Source organism: Zea mays, chromosome 4 (assembly GCF_902167145.1).
Source record: "Zea mays cultivar B73 chromosome 4, Zm-B73-REFERENCE-NAM-5.0, whole genome shotgun sequence".
Taxonomy (NCBI): domain Eukaryota; kingdom Viridiplantae; phylum Streptophyta; class Magnoliopsida; order Poales; family Poaceae; genus Zea; species Zea mays.
In genome coordinates, this window is record NC_050099.1 from 51,899,064 (window position 1) to 51,920,972 (window position 21,909).

A 21,909-nucleotide genomic window follows, 5' to 3' on the forward strand; every position below is an offset into this window, starting at 1 on the left:
GAGAGCCATTAGTCTCATCAAATACAACGTCGCTAGAGACTTCAACCAAACTCGATGATTTGTTGAAGACCCTATACGCCTTTGTATTTGAGTCATAACCTAACAAAAACCCTTCTACAGCTTTGGGAGCAAACTTAGAATTTCTACCCTTCTTCACTAGAATGTAGCATTTACTCCCAAATACACAAAAGTACGATACATTGGGTTTGTTACCGGTTAGTAGCTCATACGACGTCTTCTTGAGGAGGCGATGAAGATAGACCCTGTTGATGGCGTGGCAAGCCGTGTTCACAGCTTCCGACCAAAAGCATTCGGGGGTCTTGAACTCTCCTAGCATCGTCCTCGCCATATCGATGAGCGTCCTGTTCTTCCTCTCTACCACACAATTTTGTTGTGGTGTGTAGGGAGCGGAGAACTCGTGCTTGATCCCTTCCTCCTCAAGGAACTCCTCCACTTGAAGGTTCTTGAACTCGGACCCGTTGTCGCTTCTTATCTTCTTCACTTTGAGCTCAAACTCATTTTGTGCTCTCCTTAGGAAGCGCTTGAGGGTCCCTTGGGTTTCAGACTTATCCTGCAAAAAGAACACCCAAGTGAAGCGGGAAAAGTCATCAACAATAACTAGACCATACTTACTTCCTCCTATGCTTAGATAGGCGACGGGTCCGAAGAGGTCCATATGTAGCAGCTCCAAGGGTCTTGATGTGGTCATCACATTCTTGCTGTGATGTGCTCCTCCCACTTGTTTACCTGCCTGACAAGCTGCACAAGGTCTATCCTTTTCGAATTGCACATTAGTTAATCCTATCACGTGTTCTCCCTTTAGAAGCTTGTGAAGGTTCTTCATCCCCACATGTGCTAAGCGGCGATGCCACAGCCAGCCCATGCTAGTCTTAGCAATTAAGCATGCATCTAGACCGGCCTCTTCTTTTGCAAAATCAACTAAGTAAAGCTTGCCGTCAAATACACCCTTAAAAGCTAGTGAACCATCACTTCTTCTAAAGACAGACACATCTATGTTTGTGAATAAACAGTTATATCCCATATTGCATAATTGACTAACATATAGTAAATTATATCCTAGAGACTCAACTAAAAACACATTGGAAATAGAGTGCTCATTTGAGATTGCAATTTTACCTAACCCTTTTACCTTGCCTTGGTTCCCATCACCGAATATTATTGAATCTTGGGAATCCTTATTCTTGACGTAGGAGGTGAACATCTTCTTCTCCCCCGTCATATGGTTTGTGCATCCGCTGTCGATAATCCAGCTTGAGCCCCCGGATGCATAAACCTGCAAGGCAAATTTAGGCTTGGGTCTTAGGTACCCAACTCTTGTTGGGTCCTACAAGGTTAGTCACAATTTCCTTAGGGACCCAAATGCAAGCTTTATCACCCTTGCATTTTGCCCCTAATTTCCTAGCAACTATCTTCCTATCCTTTCTACAAATAGCAAAGGAAGCATTTAAAGCATGATAAATTGTAGAGGGACCATTCATAACTTTTCTAGTCACATGAACAATATTCTTCCTAGGCACATGATTAATAGCATTTCTCCTAGCTACGTTTCTGCCATGCATATAGGAAGAACTAGAAGCAAACATAGCATAAGAGTCAAAAGCATCATTACAACTCCTATAAGTATTTCTAGGTTGTCTCCTATCATGGTACATAAAAGCATGGTTCTTTTGCACACTACTAGCCATAGGAGCCTTCCCTTTCTCCTTGGCGGAGATGGGAGTCTTATGACTTGTTAAGTTCTTGGCTTCCCTCTTGAAGCCAAGACCATCCTTAATTGAGGGATGTCTACCAATCGTGTAGGCATCCCTAGCAAATTTTAGTTTATCAAATTCACTCTTGCTAGCCTTAAGTTGAGCATTAAGACTAGTCAATTCATCATTAAGCTTGGCAATTTTAACTAAGTGTTCATTGCAAGCATCAATGTCAAAAATTTTACATCTATTGCAAATAACAACATTTTCTGCACTAGTTGTTGATTTACTAGCTATTTTTAACTTAGCATTCAAATCATCATTTATGCTCTTTAAGTTAGAAATAGAATCATGACATGTAGACAACTCACAAGAAAGCATTTCATTTCTCTTAATTTCTAAAGCAAGAGATTTTTGTGCTTCTACAAACTTATCATGTTCTTCATATAAGTGGTCCTCTTGCTTTTCTAGTAGCTATTCTTATCATTTAGGGCATCAATCAATTCATTTATTTTATCTATCTTAGATCTATCTAAGCCCTTGAATAAGCATGAATAGTCTATGTCATCATCATCACTAGACTCATCATCACTAGAAGAAGCATAAGTGGAGTCTCGAGTACTCACTTTCTTCTCCCTTGCCATAAGGCATGTGTGACGCTCGTTGGGGAAGAGGGATGACTTGTTGAAGGCGGTGGCGGCGAGTCCTTCATTGTCGGAGTCGGAAGAGGAGCAGTCCGAGTCCCACTCCTTGCCTAGATGTGCCTCGCCCTTTGCCTTCTTATAGTTCTTCTTCTTCTCCCTCTTGTTCCCTTGATCCTGATCACTATCATTGTCGGGACAGTTAGCAATAAAATGACCAAGCTTACCACATTTGAAGCATGAGCGCTTCCCCTTTGTCTTGGTCTTGCTTGGCTGCCCCTTGCGACCTTTTAGCGCCGTCTTGAATCTCTTGATGATGAGAGCCATCTCTTCATCATTAAGTCTGGCCGCCTCAATTTGTGCCACCTTGCTAGGTAGCATCTCCTTGCTTCTTGTTGCCTTGAGAGCAAGAGGTTGAGGCTCATTGATTGGACCGTTTAGAGCGTCGTCGACGTATCTTGCCTCCTTGATCATCATTCGCCCGCTTACAAATTTTCCGAGTACCTCCTCGGGCGTCATCGTCGTGTACCTGGGACTCTCACGAATATTGTTTACGAGATGAGAATCAAGAACGGTAAAGGACCTTAGCATTAGGCGGACGACGTCGTGGTCCGTCCATCGCGTGCTTCCGTAGCTCCTTATTTTGTTGATAAGGGTCTTGAGCCGGTTGTAAGTTTGGGTTGGCTCCTCTCCCCTTATCATTGCGAATCGTCCAAGTTCGCCCTCCACCAACTCCATTTTAGTGAGCATGGTGATGTCGTTCCCCTCGTGAGAGATCTTGACGGTGTCCCATATCTGCTTGGCATTGTCCAAGCCGCTTACCTTATTGTACTCTTCCCTGCACAAAGATGCTAATAGAACAGTAGTAGCTTGTGCATTTCTATGGATTTGTTCATTTATAAGCATAGGGCTATCCGAGCTATCAAATTTCATTCCATTCTCTACAATCTCCCATATGCTTGGATGGAGAGAGAATAAGTGACTACGCATTTTGTGACTCCAAAATCCGTAGTCCTCCCCATCGAAGTGTGGAGGTTTGCCAAGAGGAATGGAAAGCAAATGCGAATTCGAACTATGTGGAATACGAGAATAATCAAATGAGAAGTTCGAATTGACCGTCTTCCTGTAGTCGTTGTCGTCGTCCTTTTGGGAAGAAGTAGACTCATCGCTATCGTCGTAGTAGACGATCTCCTTGATGCGCCTTGTCTTCTTCTTCTTCCCATCTTTGCGCTTGTGGCCCGAGCCCGAGTCAGTAGGCTTGTCATCCTTCGGCTCGTTGACGAAGGACTCCTTCTCCTTGTCGTTGATCACAATTCCCTTCCCCTTAGGATCCATCTCTTCGGGCGATTAGTCCCTTCTTGAAGAGAACGGCTCTGATACCAATTGAGAGCACCTAGAGGGGGGGTGAATAGGTGATCCTGTGAAACTTGAAAACTTAAGCCACAAAAACTTGACTAATCGTTAGCACAATAATTGCCAAGTGGCTAGAGAGGAGTCAAAACACAATAACCACAAGAAAACAATCACAGAGATGGCACGGTGGTTATCCCGTGGTTCGGCCAAGTACAAAACTTGCCTACTCCACGTTGTGGCGTCCCAACGGACGAGAGTTGCACTCAACTCCTCTCAAGTGATCCAATGATCAACTTGAATACCACGGTGTTCTTCTTTACTTTAATCCTTTCCCGTTTGCGAGGAATCTCCACAACTTGGAGTCTCTCGCCCTTACAATTGAAGTTCACAAAGAAGTACGGAGTAAGGGAGGGAAGCAACACACACAAATCCACAGCAAAATACGCACACACACGGCCAAGAATCGAGCTCAAATGACTATCTCAAAGTTCTCACTAGAACGGAGCTCGAATCACTGAGAATGACAAACGAATGCGCAAAGACTGAGTGTGGATGATCAAGAATGCTCTTAGGTTGCTTCATTCTCCTCCATGCGCCTAGGGGTCCCTTTTATAGCCCCAAGGCAGCAAGGAGCCGTTGAGAGCAAACAGGGAAGGCAATTCTTGCCTTCTGTCACGTGGCGCACCGGACAGTCCGGTGCACACCGGACACTGTCCGGTGCCCGATTTCCTTCCTTAAATGGCGAAGCCGACCGTTGGCTGACTTGGAGCCGTTGGCGCACCGGACATGTCCGGTGCACACCGGACAGTCCGATGCCCCCTTCTAGCCGTTGGCTTGGCCACGTGTCCCGCGCAGATCGCGCGGCCGACCGTCGGCCCGGCCGACCGTTGGCTCACCGGACAGTCCGGTGCACACCGGACAGTCCGGTGAATTATAGTCGTACGTCGCCGGTGAATTCCCGAGAGCGGCCAGTTCGCTCGAGCAAGCCTGGCGCACCGGACACTGTCCGGTGCACCACCAGACAGTCCGGTGCTCCCAGACTGAGCAGACTTGGCTGAACAAAGCCATCTCATTTCCAATTCGATTTTTCCTGTTTCCAGCACTTAGACACAATACATTAGTCCATAAAATAATGTACTAAGTCTAGAAACATACCTTTTGACATGATTTTCACTTTGTCCACCACATTGCATAGATCAACACAAAAGCACTTGTGTTGGCACTCAATCACCAAAAATACTTAGAAATGGCCCAAGGGCACATTTCCCTTTCAATAGGTCTGTAACACCCTGATTTTGGGGGTATAAAATTTCTTTCTAATTATCACCCAAAATCATGTGTTACTCTTCCTTTTCACACTCTAGGCTTTCTCTCTCTCTCTAGATTTTTTCTCTCTTTTCCTTTTTGATTAGAAATAGCTTAAGCTAGTGGAGGTTAATTATTTATTTTTGCCAAAACCCTATGAGTCATGACATGTTTCATCATGCTGAGCTTAAATATTCTTTGAATTGTTGCACTTGTTCGAATTAGTTTGAATTTGAAACCTAATTTGAATTTGGAATTGAAAACCCTATAGAAAAAGAAATAGAAAAGGAATTAGAAAATCTAGAGAAAAAGGAAAACGCAAAGCAGCCCAGTCGGCCCACTAAGCCTAGCCAGGCCGCGCACCCGCGCCGCCTGACAGGCGGACCCCCTCCTGTCAGCGGCGGTTCTCCCTCGTGCGCGCCCTCCCTCGCTCGCTCACTGCCAAGTGGGGCCGACCCATCGGCACCAGTTTCCTTCGCTCGTCCGCTCTCTCTCTCTCTCTCTCTCTCTCTCTGTGTGTCTCGCGGGCCCGGTTCGCCAGTGCCGAGTCGTTGTCCCCGCGCGTCCTCTTTTCTCTCTCTACGTCGTGGGCCTGTCTTGTCAGTTCCGCCTTCTTCATGCTCGCCGTTGCCCCTCCGTCCGATCTTGATCGAACAGCTCGGACCCGCTCGGATCCATGTAGTCGTTCGTTTCCCCCTGGCACTGGGCCCGCTCGGTCAGCGCGCTCTCCCCCTCTGTCGCTGACACTCCCTGTCCTGCCTGTCAGCGCTCGCCCGCGCGCGCGCACGCCCTCGGCCGCAGATCTAATCCCAGCTATTAGTTTTAGATCTGACGGTTAGATTCACCCGATACCCCTTCACGCGGTAATTTTCTTAAAGAGACCCTCGGTTTATTGGAAATCAACCTGTAGTCCCTGGTTTTCGCGCGCAGACCCCTGTATTCTTGCAGATTTAGCCCTGGGCTTTTAAATATTCACAGAATTAGCCCTAATTTCATATTTTGAATTCCCAAACTTAATTATTTCATAACTTCTGCATATAAACTCCAAATTTAGTGATTCAAATTGCAAAATGCTCATAGAATTATTCTCTATTTACATAGAATGGTTTCACTTACTGTCTGCACATTCTAATTTTTATGATTGAATATGAACTAGTATAGATGTAGTTTTGTTTATTTAATAAAAGGAGAACCTTAGAGATTTAATCATGTTTAAACTTGTGAGATTAATGATAGGTATTGCATGAGTTCATCTTTGTTCTAAATTATAGGTCACAATAAAATAAATTGATCTATGATTATGTACTTGTAAATAACACTTAGGGAAATAATAATCTATTTTCAAATAAAGTTAATGTATGTCATAGTTTATGTTATACTTTGAATTCATTATCCCTTATGTAGTATTGTGTCTTTTTAAGATGTGTTCAAATGTTTGTACATGTTTGGTGTGATGTTCATTTGTACTTTCCAAATGTATTGAATGCATGCTCGCTTTATTTAGACAACGAGCAGTCAGAGGTTTCTGAGTGTGTTGTTGGAGACCTCCCTGAGCAGCAACCTGGTGAAGGCAAGTGTCCTCTGACCCATTATGTCCTACATAGTTTATGATTCGTTGTCCCGCATTACTTTATGAAGCCTAAGGATTGACTAGTCTGTATTCACTTATCCTTGTTTACCTTTTGGGTTACCATGGTTAGCATGTTGTTATTGCCTTAACTTAATCAATGAACATGATGTGACCATTTATGATACGATATTGTTATCCTGATATTGTGGATGATCTTGTGATATCTTTGGGGACTCGGGCCTTTTTCCTGAGTACCTCTCCGTAAGGACATGTTCGTGGAGTGACCACCCGGGATAACAGTACAACCATGAGGGTGGAATGGGACGCCCTTAGCTGATTAATTAGATGAACTTGGGGGTGTAGTTGGCTTTGCCGGAGGCCCGTCAATGGGGGTCGGGGCGTAGTGCTCTCTCTGCTAAGGTTGGGGTGCAGAGGTTCTTTCGATTTGGTTTTGTTAGTTACCCAGCTTGGGGAGGTGTACTGTGTTTGTACGACTGGCGAAACCTAACGAGCAGCTATGCACCAGGGGAGTCTTTGTAAAGGCTACGTACTGAAACCTTGCCGACTCACCTTGGTAGTGTTTGAGGGTTTGATCGATCCGAGACATAAAGGGATCACGACTTGTGGGTAAAGTGTACAACCTCTACAGAGTGTTAAAAACTGGTATATCAGCCGAGCTCATGGTTAAGAGCAGCCTTGGGATCCTCCTTGATTAGAAGAACTTTGGATACTTTTATGATGATGATTAACAATGATGCTATAAAATCTGATCATTGGTATTTCCTCATTTAAGGAAGTACTTTTGGGTATATAACTGGGTTTATTACTAAAAGTTGGCCCTACTAATAATAATAAATACTTGACTAACTTAAAAGTAACTGCTTGCCCTCAGCTCCATATACAGCTAGTCCACTTTAGCCAAATGGGACATTTGTTGAGTGCGTTGATGTGTACTCACCCTTGCTTTACACACCACCCCACCCCAGGTTGTCCCCACTGTACTCAGTGCTCAGGAGGTGATGCTGGCAACATGGATGATTTCGAGGAGTTCTAGGAATATGACGAGTTCTAGTTCTTTCTTAGTGGCAAACCCCCAGTCAGCTGCTTGTGTAGGCTTAGCATCTACGTTTCTTATTTCCGCACTTTGATAATTATGTTGAACAATGGTTATGTATTAGACTCTGTGGATGTCTTGGACATCTTGATGTAATAAAGTACCTTTCCGCTATTTATTTCGAGCATTGTGTGATGATGTCCAATTATGTAATCGTTATGTACGTGGGTTTCTGATCCTGGCACGTACATGGTTCGCATTCGGTTTGCCTTCTAAAACCGGGTGTGATAATATCAATCCACATCTACTAGAAATCCCCATTGTCTAGGTGCTTGCTAGTGACCGGAAACGTTGCTACCCTAAAGGTGGCAGCGAACAACCACGGCGCCCCAACGGGTCTAGGATCTGAGCTCCATTCTCTGTAGGTCATCGAAGCTCGCAAGCTCACTAGCGTCGGCAACAACCAAGGCAGCCAACTCCACCACCACTGCACCAAGATCTACAAGGCACTGGTGGAGATTCTACATCGACATTGGCCAACTTCACCATAAACAACAACAACAACGAATGTATATAGATCTGTACCACTCAGTAGTTTAGGACCCTTACATCATAGAAGTTTTTGGTTTAAATTGGCTTTCTGGGACTTAGGAAGATCCTGAGTTTCTTTCAAATCTATCAACGATAACACTAGTTCCTTGTTAGGAGCTCTCAGCTTCCAATAAACAATACATTTTGGTTTAGCCACACCACCTCAAGCAAAAGTGAACCAAAATCTATTTATTTGAGGTACATAAAAACATTTTCAAAGTTCTAAATATGTTTTTTGAGTTCATTAGGTGCCAAATCATGTCTAGGAATTTTCCTAGAATTTTTGGAGACTTCGAGATATTTTTCGGACGTTAAATACGATTTCGGGCTTTTTCTAGAATTATTTTAATTTTAAAAATGATTTATTACCAAAATAAAATATCTTTAAACCCTAGCAATATATATATATGGCTGGAACCCTCTCACCGATCCCATTCCAAATCTCGAAACCGTTTCCCTAAATTCGATCCACAATTCCCGAAATTCCTCGCCAAAGTTCAGAGTGGTTCTAACTCCGGTGAGCAATTACTTTCAATCCGTTGGTCGTTAGCGAAATCCAAAAGTACCGCTACGTTCGTCTCATCGAGGGCTTCGTCATGGTTCTTTTGATTCGTTTATCGGACCTCCGGTTCGCCGTCAATCGACGAATTTCTCCTCGGCTCCGACGAGGGCTTTCTTCTCTGGTGAGCTACCTACATTGTTCTTCGTAGTTTTTCTTCGTTTCTTGTCGTGTGTCATAGCCCAACCCCTCCCGGTAGCCCTCTCCCCCGTGCCCCCTCTCTCTTTCCCCATCCCCAGCACACTCCCCCCTGCATGCACGTGGCGGCGCGGCGCTACCCCCGGCCCTGCAGCCCCCCGCAGTCGAGCGCCCCCCCCCCTCGCGGGCGAGCACCCCCTGCTACCCTCCCCCCTCCCGACCAAGCCCTCCCCTCCCCCTCCTCTATCCATGGCTGTGAGAAGAGATGGAGGGAGGTAGGAGATGACATTTTTACAGAGGACCCTGGAATTTCGTTTAACTATGTGCAGACGTTGATTGATTTAAATATCCAATATCTTTTGTGTTATAAGTCTGATTCTCTCCGTTCAAGTCACGTTAGATTCGTATTAAAGTTATCTACATGTTAACCATATTATTCTATGATGTCACATATTTTAAGTATTTGATTAAATGTTTGTTTAACCAACAGCTATTAAATTAGCGTCCAATTAAATCTAATTTTATAGTTTTTCAACATGCGCTTTTATAAATAAATATCAACATAGTTAATATTAATTTGACTACTCTTTTAATTAATAATTGTTTAGTATAAACGCGTCATCTCTTTAGTAGTTCCCGTGTGTCGCGTTTGTCCGTACGTCGTTCGCACGTGTTGTGCGTGTGTTGTCGTGCTGTTTTGCATATGGCGCACTTTGTCTTGCGCCATTAATTCACCTCGGTTAGAATCGCTCATATTAATTAAATTACTTATTTGACCGAGAATGTTAGTGTAGTAGATTAATTAAAACTAGGTAATAGCTCTAATTTACATTTGATAAATGTCCATTAATACAAGTATGTTGAATTAAATGTTCTAGTTCATATTTGTATAACTGAGACGATATAACTTCTCAATCGTAGCTTCGATCTCAGTGCTTCTTTTCTCGTGTAACCGTAGAAGCGAGCTCTATTTCGTATCGCACTTTTTTCATAATGTTTTCCCCTGTATGGTGTATTGTTCCTTTCTATTTCAATAATGTTTAATGTATGCTCGCACTCGCCTAGATAACATTTCGCCCGCGGAGTCCGAGGAAGTTGCAGGAGAAGTCCTGAGCAGCAGCTGTTTGGTGAAGGCAAGTGTCCTCCAACCTATTATGTCATATTTACTTTATAATTCATTGTCCCGCATACTATGAGTAACCTAAGGATTGACTAGCTTTCTATTTATTATGTCCTTGATTAACTTTTTGGGTTGGCCTAATATGATCAACTACATGCTAGTGATTTACCATAATCAACAAACATGATGAGAATTACTTTATGATACGATGATTCATTCTGATTACGATTATGAGCTTGTGGCATTTTAGGGGGCACGGGCTATTTCCCGAGTACCTCTCCGTAAGGACCTGTTCATTGAGAGACCAGCCCAGAAAATAGTACAACCATGAGGGTGCTATGGGACACCCTTAGCTGATTAATTGGAGGAAACCTGGGGGTGTAGCTTGATTCGTCGTTGTGCCGTCAATGGGGACTGGGGCATAGTGCTTGCTCTGCTAAGGGTGGGTGCCGAGATTCATTCGATTTGGTTTTGTAGTCACCCCCCTAGGGAGGAGCACTGTGTTAGTACGACTAGCGAAACCTAACGGGCGGCTACACACAAGAGAATCTTTGTAATGGCTACATAGTGATGCCGTGTCAGACCATCTAGGAAGTGATCAATGGGGAGTAGCGCTCCTCGGTTAGAAAGGGAATCACGACTCGTGGGTAAAGTGTGCAACCTCTGCAGAGGGTTAGAAACTAGTATATCATATGTGCTCACGGTTAAGAGAAGCCTTGGGATCCTCTTTGATTAGAGATACTCTGGATACATTTATGTTGATGATTTAATGATGATGGCTATACTTATGATATCTGGTACTTTCCTCTCTGAGGAGGTGCTTTCTTTTGGGATATCAACTTGGGTTCTATGATAAAATTTGGCTTCCACTAATAATAAATACCTAACAAACTAAAAGCAACTGTTTTAAGCCTAACCCCACATACAACTAGTCCACTTCAGCCAAATGGTTCATCTGCTAAGTACATTGATGTGTACTCACCCTTGCTTAAACACCAAACACCAGGTTGTCCATATTGCAACCATTGCTCAGGAGAAGATGAAGGCAACGCAGAGGACTTTTAGAAGTTTCAGGACTTCGAAGAGTTCTAGACAAGATTAGCGGCAAACCCCCAGCCTGCTGCCTGTGAAGACCTTATCTTTATTACGTTTCATTTAGCTCTTTGATTTCTTTTTAAGTTAATGAATATGTGAATGTTTCAGACATCATGATATAATAAGGTAATACTTTTTTACTCTATTATTTGAGCATTGTGTGATGATGTTCGGTTATGTAATCGTTATGTACGTGAATTTCTGATCCTAGCACGTACATGGTTCACATTCAGTTTACCTTCCAAAACCGGGTGTGACAAGTAATATCTGGTAACGCCTACATGTTGCAAACTTTACAAGGCGAGGACTTGCCCAAGGCATTGAACGGTCGTTTCCTGAAGCAATATCATCCTAGTATGTAGCAAGATGCTTAAGAGAACGATGTGGTCACATCAAGTTGATTCTAGCATGTACTAGTGTTTTTAGTTCACTCAGCTTCTCCAAAAGACAGGGGGCATGTGTTGAGCACCATTTGTGGCGCTAGACACGCCGAGACGGTCTGGCCCTGAGGACCGGACGATCCGTGAATAGATCGAATCAGGCACAACTAATCCCTTTTCCACGCGAGTTTATCCCTTTAAACCCGCGGTTACTGTTGGGAGACGCCTAGGAACGGGTCCACACCTCCCCCTATATATATTAAGCGGTACGGCCGATTGCAATCACCAACAATCAATATATTTTCTATTCTTTACATTTTGCCTTATGAGTAGACAGTAACATAGTTTTCTTACTCTAATCTTCACATCTCTCCAACTCTACGTCATATAGAGGCGTCTTGGGTGGCCTTCCGATCCAAGACAAACTCTAGGATCTCTCCTCCCCGACGAGGTCCTCCCGGGAGCGAGATCCAAGTGCTGCTGCCGAACTTCGTCGCCTCTGCGCACGCGCGGACGGTCCGGCTCGTCGGCAGAAACCCTAGCCTCTACGTCTGGTCGCGGACTGTCTGCGTTACCGTAGAGAGCGTCGCCGCCGGTACGCATCGCAGTGATTGGCACCTAGATCGGCGCCAACACATTGTCAGATGCATCACTATATTCAAATGGATGGTTCTGTCATTCAGTTACATGATATTCAGTCATTCGAACAGAGGCCTTCGGTTTGTATGGTTCTTTTCTATTCCAAATTCGTACAAAAATACTGGTACTTCATCATGTACAAGAAGATGAACGACTGTGTCACACCCCTTCCAGATGTAAAAGATGAAAACGAAGTGGCTGAAGGTGCAATCGAACCCTTCCCAGCTAGCCTCAAAGCAGTTGCTCCAAGAATTGCTAATATCGCAGACGTCTAATCTCAGGCCTTTCAGAAAGACAACGGCGCCACCAAATCCCACGGAAGCCAACGGTGACGTGAATATAGGAGTGACGGTTGGAGTAAACAAAATTTGGTAGGGCCTAAATAACTTGAATCAGGTCTTATTTTGATTTTTAGGTTCCAATTTTAAGACTCCCTCTTGAAGTTGCTCTTATTTTCCGATTAATCTCATATCTAGAAGATCATCTCGGCAAACCTGCGACACCTTCTAACACTATTGTGTAGATATAGTAGCTCAAACTTCTGCAAATAGCGCATGAGTTCAAGCTACTCTCCAGAGGAATCAAGAAACGTATACAGATTTAGCTCCCCAATAGATGACAAAACGTTTGCGGAAATGCCACATCACTGCATTAGGAAAGGAAACAAGAATATTACTGTAATGGCCCGTGGCCGCCGACGGGAGAACCGCCGCGACGTGAGCTCGCTGCAGCCGCCAGGTACGCTGCCAGGTTACGGTTGGGAACTTTTCTCTGGTTCTATTTCTTGTCTGCCTTATTCTCAGTTCGCTACAGAATTATAGGTCACTTACATGGGCCGAACCCACCAAACTCACGCCCACACACATTGAGCCCAACAGCACGCACACCACGCACTTCCTGCTTCTTCAGTCTCCCAGCCTCTCTTCTCCCGCATCCTTGCTCTCCATGGCACTTCCTGCCGTGACATTCGCCCCCCCTTCAAGGCTTGCTTGGCCCCAAGCAAGGGCATCCGGGTAGCGCTGACGCAGAACATTGTAATCTTCCCATGTGGTGGCATCAGCTGGAAGCAAACTCCACCGGATCAACACCTGGGGCACAGCACGATTCCCTTTCTTGACCAACCGGCGATCCAGAATCTCCAAAGGTTGAACATTGCGACTACTCAAATCAGAGTAAGCAGGCAGATTAGAAAAAACAGGAGTGTAATCTGGAATGAACGGTTTCAACTGTGAGACATGAAACACCGGATGCACTTGAGCCGACGCAGGCAACTCCAAACGGTAAGCCACTGCTCCCACACGCTCCACGATCTTGTAAGGTCCAAAAAACTTAAATGCAAGCTTCGGACAAGGTGTACTGACCACGGAATGTTGCGCATACGGCTGGAGTTTGAGCAACACCATATCGCCCACTTGAAACTGTCGATCAGTGCGAAGACGATCTGCTCGCAGTTTCATGCGATTCTGGGCTGCGGCCAGTTGCTCCCGTAACATGGCTGTAAACTGTGCTCTCTCAACTAAAACTTGTGCGACATCAGCTGCAGTGTCGGAAGGCACAGAAGGTGCTGCTGCAAAGGGAGGATCATACCCATACAGAACCTTGAATGGAGAACAAGCTAAAGATGTGTGATAAGAGGTATTGTACCAAAATTCAGCAAGCGGTAGCCAGGTCTTCCACTTAGTTGGTTGAGCATGAACTGCACATCTCAAATACATCTCAACACATTGATTTACACGCTCACTTTGACCGTCGGACTGTGGATGGTATGCGGTGCTTAAATTCAGCTTAGTACCCAAAATCTTGAACAATTGAGTCCAAAAGGCACTGGTAAAGATCTTGTCCCGATCACTGACAATAGACTTGGGAAGGCCATGTAACCGGACCACCTGATCCAAAATGACCTGAGCCACTTGGGAAGCAGTAAATGGGTGTTTCAGGGCAATAAAATGAGCATACTTCGTGAAACGATCCACTACAACCAGGATAGTATCACATCCACCAGATTGTGGTAACTTCTCGATAAAATCCATTGTAATATCCTGCCAAGCACCTTGAGGAATGGGAATGGGGTGCAGCAAACCAGCGGGGTGTACTCTTTCGCCTTTGGCCTGCTGGCAGATTTGGCATTGTTGCACAAAATCAGCCACATCAGATTTCATTCCCTTCCACACAAACAACTTCTTGAGGCGATGATAAGTGGCATGCATCCCAGAATGACCCCCAGCCGCGCTGTCATGAACCGCTGCCACTAATTTAGTGCGAAGAGCAGAATTCTGTCCCACCCAAATCAGACCTCCTTTCCTGATCACCCCTTGAGATAAAGAATAACCGTGTTCATCAGGATTATGGACACATAACCGAGCCAGGAGAGATTGAGCAGCAGGATCAGTCACATAGGAATTTGTAACTTCTTGGATCCAAAGTGGTTGAACCTCACTGACTGCTGTTAATGCCATCACTGCCCCCACCCGAGAAAGTGCATCTGCAACCTTGTTCTCTTTACCTTGCTTGTAAACCACTTTAAACTGCAGACCCATCAGCTTAGCCATCGCCTTTCGCTGCAACTCGGAATGTAAATCTTGACTGCCCAAGAAACTGAGAGCCTTGTGGTCGGTCCGAATTTCAAACTCACTCCGCTGTAAATAATGGCGCCAACGATCGACAGCCATGATCAATGCAATGAATTCTTTTTCATATATTGACAGTTTCTGACTTTTAATGCCCAAAGCCTTACTCAAGAAAGCTATTGGTCGGCCCCTCTGCATTAGAACCGCCCCCACTCCATCGTCACAAGCGTCAGTCTCTACCACAAAAGGAATATTAAAATCTGGTAATGCAAGGACCGGTGTGGACACCATGGCCTGCTTCAACCTCTGAAAAGCCATCTCTGCCTCTGATGTCCATTGGAATGCCCCTTTTTGTAACAGCCTGGTGAGAGGCCTAGCAATGGCACCATAACCCTGCACAAACCGCCTGTAGTATCCTGTCAGACCGAGAAAACCTCTGAGATCTGTGACATTCAACGGCTTGGGCCACTTGAGCATAGCATCAGTTTTCGTGGGGTCAGTCGCTACCCCATTCCCAGAAATAATATGACCCAAATATGACAACTCCTTTTTACCAAAGACACACTTCCTTTCTTTGAGATAAAATTTGTGGTGTCGCAAGGCAGTGAAAACCAGCCGGAGGTGCTCCAAATGAGATTGCCAATTGGGGCTATAAACCAGGATATCATCAATAAAGACCATGACAAACTTGCGAAGAAAAGGAGCTAACACCAAATTCATGGCACACTGAAAGGTGGCCGGAGCGTTGATAAGACCAAAAGGCATGACTCGGAACTGATAGTGGCCCTGATGAGTTTTGAATGCCGTTTTAAACTCCTCGGAGACACCCATGCGTATCTGATGGTAACCTGAAGTCATGTCCAGACTCGAAAAGATTTCAGTACCCGCCAATTCATCCAGAATTTCCTCCACCACTGGCATGGGAAACCGATTCTTAATAGTCATATCATTCAATTTGCGATAATCGACACAAAAACGCCATGTACCATCCTTCTTCTGCACCAAGAGGACTGGAGACGCAAACGGGCTCACGCTTGGAGTGATCAAACCGGATTTCAACAAGTCTGCCACTTGTCGCTCAATCTCTGTCTTATGGTGAGGGGAATATTTGTAGGGCCGAGCATTAACTGGTATGGACCCCGGAAGCAAAGGAATGTGATGATCAAATGGCCGAGATGGAGGTAAGACTGTAGGTGCCTCAAAAATATCCATGAATTCTCCCAGCAACCCTTGCAAATCTGTATGAATTTCGTTGATGCTCACTGCAGTCACCTCTTCCAACAGAGCAAACACCCAGATATCATTTCCGCGCAACCACCGCTCCACTTGTAAAGAAGATACCTCCTGCACCACTTGTTGTTGTGGATGATTTCCCACCAACTGGACCTCGATCCCTTTGTCCACAAAACTGATCACCTGAGCTTCCCAATCACAATGCATAGGACTGTGCCTTCTCAACCAATCATAGCCTAAAATAGCATCATAGGCCCCCAGCCCTAGCACCCTCATATCATTCTGGTATGTGTGTCCGTTGGCCCACCACTCCAGTGATCGCACCATTGTGTCACTATACATAATCTCTCCATTTGCCACCCTCACTTTACATGAAGCACAAGGGTGCACGGTCAGGCCCATTCGATCGACCAGCTGCTTGTTAATAAAGCTCGTAGAACTCCCCGAATCCACCAGGACCAACATGACTTGATTCTGCAGCAAGGCGCGCACAACCATACATTCGTCATTGGTAGTACCGCTGAGAGCATTCAGAGACAAGCGAAAATTCTCCTCTTCCCCTTTTTCCTCCAACTCAATCTGTGTCAATGTTTGCTCTGATAAGGTCATACCCAACTCTTCATCGGTAAGAGCACTCAACTGCATCTGCACCCTTTTGGGGCAGCGAGCTTGATGGCCGGGTTCAAATTTGTCACCACAGGTATAGCACAAACCATTTTGCTTCCGATACTCTTTCACCAATCGCTCTTTAGACAACTCGGGCAACGAAACCGAGCTTCTACTGTCAGCTTTGGGCACAGTACTACCAAATCGACCTTGACTGCTAGTCGAGAAGGGTTTATGGCGCTGTTTATCCAAGATTCCCTGCTGAATACTGGCTAATAATGCCGCTCGTTCAACAGAAGCAGGCATATGAGATTTAACCGGTCCTTGTAATTCTTGCTTGAGTCCCTTAATAAAATGAGCCACATATAGAGTCTCATCCAAATCATGATTGTGGACAGAAGTGGCATATCTTGCTTCATCAAACAGCTTTTTGTACTCCTCCACAGACCCTGACTGTCTAATGTCCAGCAAAGACTGCATAGCCTGAGAATACTCCTCGGATCCAAACTTCAACAGCACCGCGTCACAAAACTCCTCCCACGAACATGGACCATATTGAATCTTAAAAATCTGAAACCACCTCTTAGCATTCCCCTCCATGTTCAACGATGCTGACATCACCCAAACTGACTCAGGGACCCGATACAAAGTGAAATAATCCACACATTGATCAATCCAGATACGAGGTTCCTCCCCTGCGAATTTGGGAAATGGCATCCGTGGTATTGGGAGATGCCCACCTTCAAAATCCTCAACCCTCCGCCCTCCATTCTCTCTCGGACGACCCAATGGTACACCTGCATACCTGCGCTGTGGACCTGGAGGAACAAGCGGCGGAGATGGTGGAGGCCCGCCGCGATGTCGTTCACTGCGCACAGATTGCGCTGACTCCATGTCCCGCGCCATCTGCTCCAGACGGAGTTCCGCGAGCGCCTTCTCCGCTTGGTCCAACTGCTGCGCGAAGCGAACCCGCTCTTCCATCGCCTGCCGAGCCACATCGGCCGCCAGCCCCGCTTGCGCCAGCAACTGTTGTTGAACATCATCCATGCTCATCACCTTCTCCGTGAGCCGATCGAGCTGCGCCATCACCCGATCCCAACGATCGACATCATCTCGCTCCTTGTTCGTCATCACCTCCAGGAGAATCTTGGTCTGCGCCGACGGCTTCGGTGTGGGCGCCGTAGCGGCAATCGGTGCGGGAACGCGAGGAAGGGGATCCACGCCGAGGACGCCTGAAGCTGATACCACTTGTAATGGCCCGTGGCCGCCGACGGGAGAACCGCCGCGACGTGAGCTCGCTGCAGCCGCCAGGTACGCTGCCAGGTTACGGTTGGGAACTTTTCTCTGGTTCTATTTCTTGTCTGCCTTATTCTCAGTTCGCTACAGAATTATAGGTCACTTACATGGGCCGAACCCACCAAACTCACGCCCACACACATTGAGCCCAACAGCACGCACACCACGCACTTCCTGCTTCTTCAGTCTCCCAGCCTCTCTTCTCCCGCATCCTTGCTCTCCATGGCACTTCCTGCCGTGACAATTACGTTAGTACTACAAAACTTTCGCTTCTTATTATGAGACTCAGCAGGATACAGATACAGAGGTACTTGCTCAGATGATCAGCTAGCTACTAGTAAAACTTGGAGGGCCTATAATAATACATAATTATACAAGGGATAATACATCTCCAAAGAGAAGGTAAGGAAAGCCAAGGCCTTCCCTTAATCCGATAGACAAGCCTTGCTTCTCAAGTGCTCCTTGAAATCCATGATATCGCCTTCCCACCTTGTCACTGCCTGATTCTCACAAACCCAGATCTCATGAGCAACCTGGTTGATCAGCCTGAAGTCATGGCTCACCAGGACCAGACCGCCGTCCCACTCGTTCAGCGCCTCCGCTAGGGAGTCGATGGTCTCGATATCAAGATGGTTCGTCGGCTCGTCCAGCAGCAATAGCTGCGGCTGCCTGTATGCCAGCCACGCAAAGATGACACGGCTCCTCTGCCCGTCAGACAGATTCCTCATCGGCATCACCTGAGCCTTCCCTGACAGCCCAAACTTACCAACTGCGGCTCTCATCCGCTCTTCTTCGTTCCCAGGGTATTCCTTCATCATGTATTGCAGGGCCGACATGTCCAGGTCCAGCTTCTCTGCCAGATGCTGGTGGAACTGTGCGATGCGCAGGTGATTGTGCCGTCTCACCATACCGTCCAATGGAACCAGCTCACCTGTCATCAGCTTCAGAAGAGTGCTCTTCCCTGCGCCATTGGGACCAACCAATGCAATCCTAGAGTCCAGGTCAACACCAAAGTCAAGCTTCTTGTACAAGAGATTATCTGGTGTGTACCCAAACGTGACCTCAACAAACTGAAGCACTGGTGGTGGAAGTTTGCCAACATTTGTGAAGCGGAAGACCAGTATTTTGTCCCTAACAACCTTCTCGGTGAGCCCACCACGCTCCATCTTTGCCAGAGTTTTCTCCTTGCTCTGAGCCTGACGTGCAAGCTTTGCAGACCCATGGCCAAACCGTGCAATGTACTCCTTCATTGATGCAATCTGCTCCTGCTCCCACCTGAACTGCTTCATCTGATTTTCTTCAAGCTCGGAGCGTGTCTGAATGTATTGGTCATAATTCCCAGTATATAACTTTAGCTTCTTGTTCTGCATATGGATGATGTTAGTGCACACACCATTCAGAAAGTCCTGGGAGTGCGATATGACAACCAGTATGCGGTCAAATTTCTTTAGCGTCTCTTCCAACCAGACACATGCCTCAAGATCTGCAAATTAACATAAGAAATTAGTCCGGTAGAGCCAAATTCACCAGAACAGGGCCTTGAAAAACCTTTCTGCAGGTCCTTGGGACCTCAGGAACAAGTTTTTAATTGTTCTACAGACTACAGGTAAAACATATGAATGCCATGAGGAAACAAAATTGGATGGTTCAAGCCATTTATGCTCAACAGGATATGTAGCACTGGCACCATGTTGTGTATGTGATACATTAGAAAAAAAAGGTACCGCAATTGACATGATGTCTTATCTTTGTACGAACTCAGTTACTTATATTAGCAATCTAGTGTTTACCAGTGCCATCCATATACACATATGAATATGATATACATAGAAGATTCAGATTGGTGTGCACATAAAAAATTGGAGTATTTGGTAGATTTCTAGTTCACAAAAACTACCAGGAAAATATGACATTTCTATCCACATTGACCCTGATTTTCTACTTTGGTAGTCTTCATTTATTTTAAAATGTAATAGTCTTACCAAGATGATTCGTAGGCTCATCAAGCAAAAGGATTGTTGGATTCATGAAGAGTGCTCTAGCCAAAGCAATCCTCATACGCCAACCACCAGAAAAATCTCGAGTTTTCTTAGCTTGCATTTGCTTGTTAAAACCTAAACCATATAATATCTCAGCAGCACGCTTTTCAGCAGTTGATGCATCAATAGCTTCTAGACGCTCATATACACGATCCAAAGCATCACCACCACCGTCATCCTAAACATGTGAGCAATCATAATACATGTTACTATGTTATAGGACATTCTCCAGCATCAAGTTATAATTTGCAAGAGCAGCACAGCAGAAAATAGACAGGGCCAGAGAAAGGTGTAAGATAACAACTGTGTGAGGAAGTCCAAGCGGTGACCTGTGCAGCCAAAATCTCTGCTTCCTTTTCCAACTTCATTCTTTCTTCATCACAACAGACAACAGCTTGTAGTGCAGACATGTCTGAAGCCTCGATCTCATGGGTGAGATGGTATATGTCCATGTGTTCAGGTATAGGGAGTTCTCTGCAGCCTATCGCAGTGAGAAGAGTAGATTTTCCACAGCCATTAAGGCCAAGCAAACCATAACGCCTGACACCCAATTAAACCCATCAATTGATCGGAATATGTAATCAAATGTCTATAAGTGATGTCATTATATGTCTACCTCCCATAGTTGAGCTCCAACTCAGAATCTACAATGAGGTCATGGCCATGAAACGTTAATGAAAGAGACTCTATCTGCAGCATGCAAAAGATCATATTAGGTATCACTAGGTGATCAGTAAGAAATGAAGCGATAGGTGGTACTCTACTAAAAAACATGAGTTGAAGGATGCGGTTATTCGTGGCAGATATTTTATAAGGGCGGGGGAATAAATAAGTAATCCGATGATAGAATGTGGAACAACAGACATACAGTTCTTTCAGTTAGTTAGAGTGAAAGGAAGGCTTGAGAACACAAGAAGACTACCTAGAGGTAAGCTACCAAGACAAAATAGTTCATCAGCCTAATTTTTGTCTAAATGAATTATCAAGTTGCAATTTGCTCTCTGAGTATGTGGGGAAAAAAAGAACTCCCATATCATCCAGAAAATGGATGGATCGGGGGAAAACAGGGATGCTCACGTGGATATCTCTGGAGAGCGGGTGGGAGGCGAGGACGCCGGTGCAGGTGCGATCGGAGAGCTTGAGCGCGGCCACGGCACCGATGGATTTAGCGTCGGCAGAGGACGAAGATGAAGGGGTCGGGACCTTGGCTCCCCTCTTGGCGGCGGCGGCCGCCTTCTTCTGCGCGGCCTTCTTCTTGCTGGCGTCCGACACCATGGTGGTGAGCAAGGGAGGCGACGGCTGCGGCTTGACGAAGAAGGGGTAAGAAGAATCGGGAAGATCGGAGAGAGACGACAGCACAGCACACCACCACAAGACTAGGATTGTGGTAACGGGAAGCTGACAGGGGAAGGCGAACATCAACTTAACTCTTCATGTCCTCCTGACACTTGTCACTGTCCTCCCAGTTGGACTAGTGGGCTTGTTTTCTGGGACAGGCTGCCCTTTTGCCTCTCGCAAGCCATGGAAGCGTTTCCATCTTAGGCCATGTTTGGTGACAACATATCTGGTGCACATGGTACACATATTAAATCATCACCACTCATTTTAGATCTAACGTCTCTAGTTGTTTGGTACATTTTACTAAGGACACCCTTCAACGTGGTGGTGTGTAGTGGTGGAAGGTGTTATTTGTAAATTGAATAATCAACTAGAGACGTTAGATCTAAAATAAGTGGTGATGATTTAATATGTGCACCATGTGCACCTGTCTTCTATGTGCACCAGATATGTCCCCATGTTTGGTTTCAATTAGGGGGTGTTTGGTTGCTCCTGCTAAAGTTTAGTCCGGGTCACATCAAACGTTTGACTTTTAAATAGGAATATGAAATATAGACCCAACCAACTGGACTAGATTCGTCTCGTCTTTTAATCTTCGGCTGACAAATTAGTTTTATAATCCGACTACATTTAGGCCTTGTTCCAATCTTGCGAGATAAACTTTAGCAGCTTT

General features: G+C 45.5%; 1 protein-coding gene across 1 annotated transcript; it reads right to left on the minus strand.

Annotated features, from left to right (window-relative positions):
- Positions 1–17,889: 17,889 nt before the first annotated feature.
- LOC100274199 (uncharacterized) lies at positions 17,890–21,337 on the minus strand. Its single transcript, NM_001398898.1, has 5 exons — positions 20,976–21,337; positions 20,515–20,588; positions 20,228–20,438; positions 19,842–20,076; positions 17,890–19,342 (listed from the first exon to the last, which is right to left on the minus strand). The coding sequence occupies exons 1-5, from the start codon at positions 21,315–21,317 to the stop codon at positions 18,285–18,287; spliced, it is 1,920 nt and encodes a 639-aa protein (NP_001385827.1). The 5' UTR covers positions 21,318–21,337; the 3' UTR covers positions 17,890–18,284.
- Between the last annotated feature and the right edge of the window lie 572 nt (positions 21,338–21,909).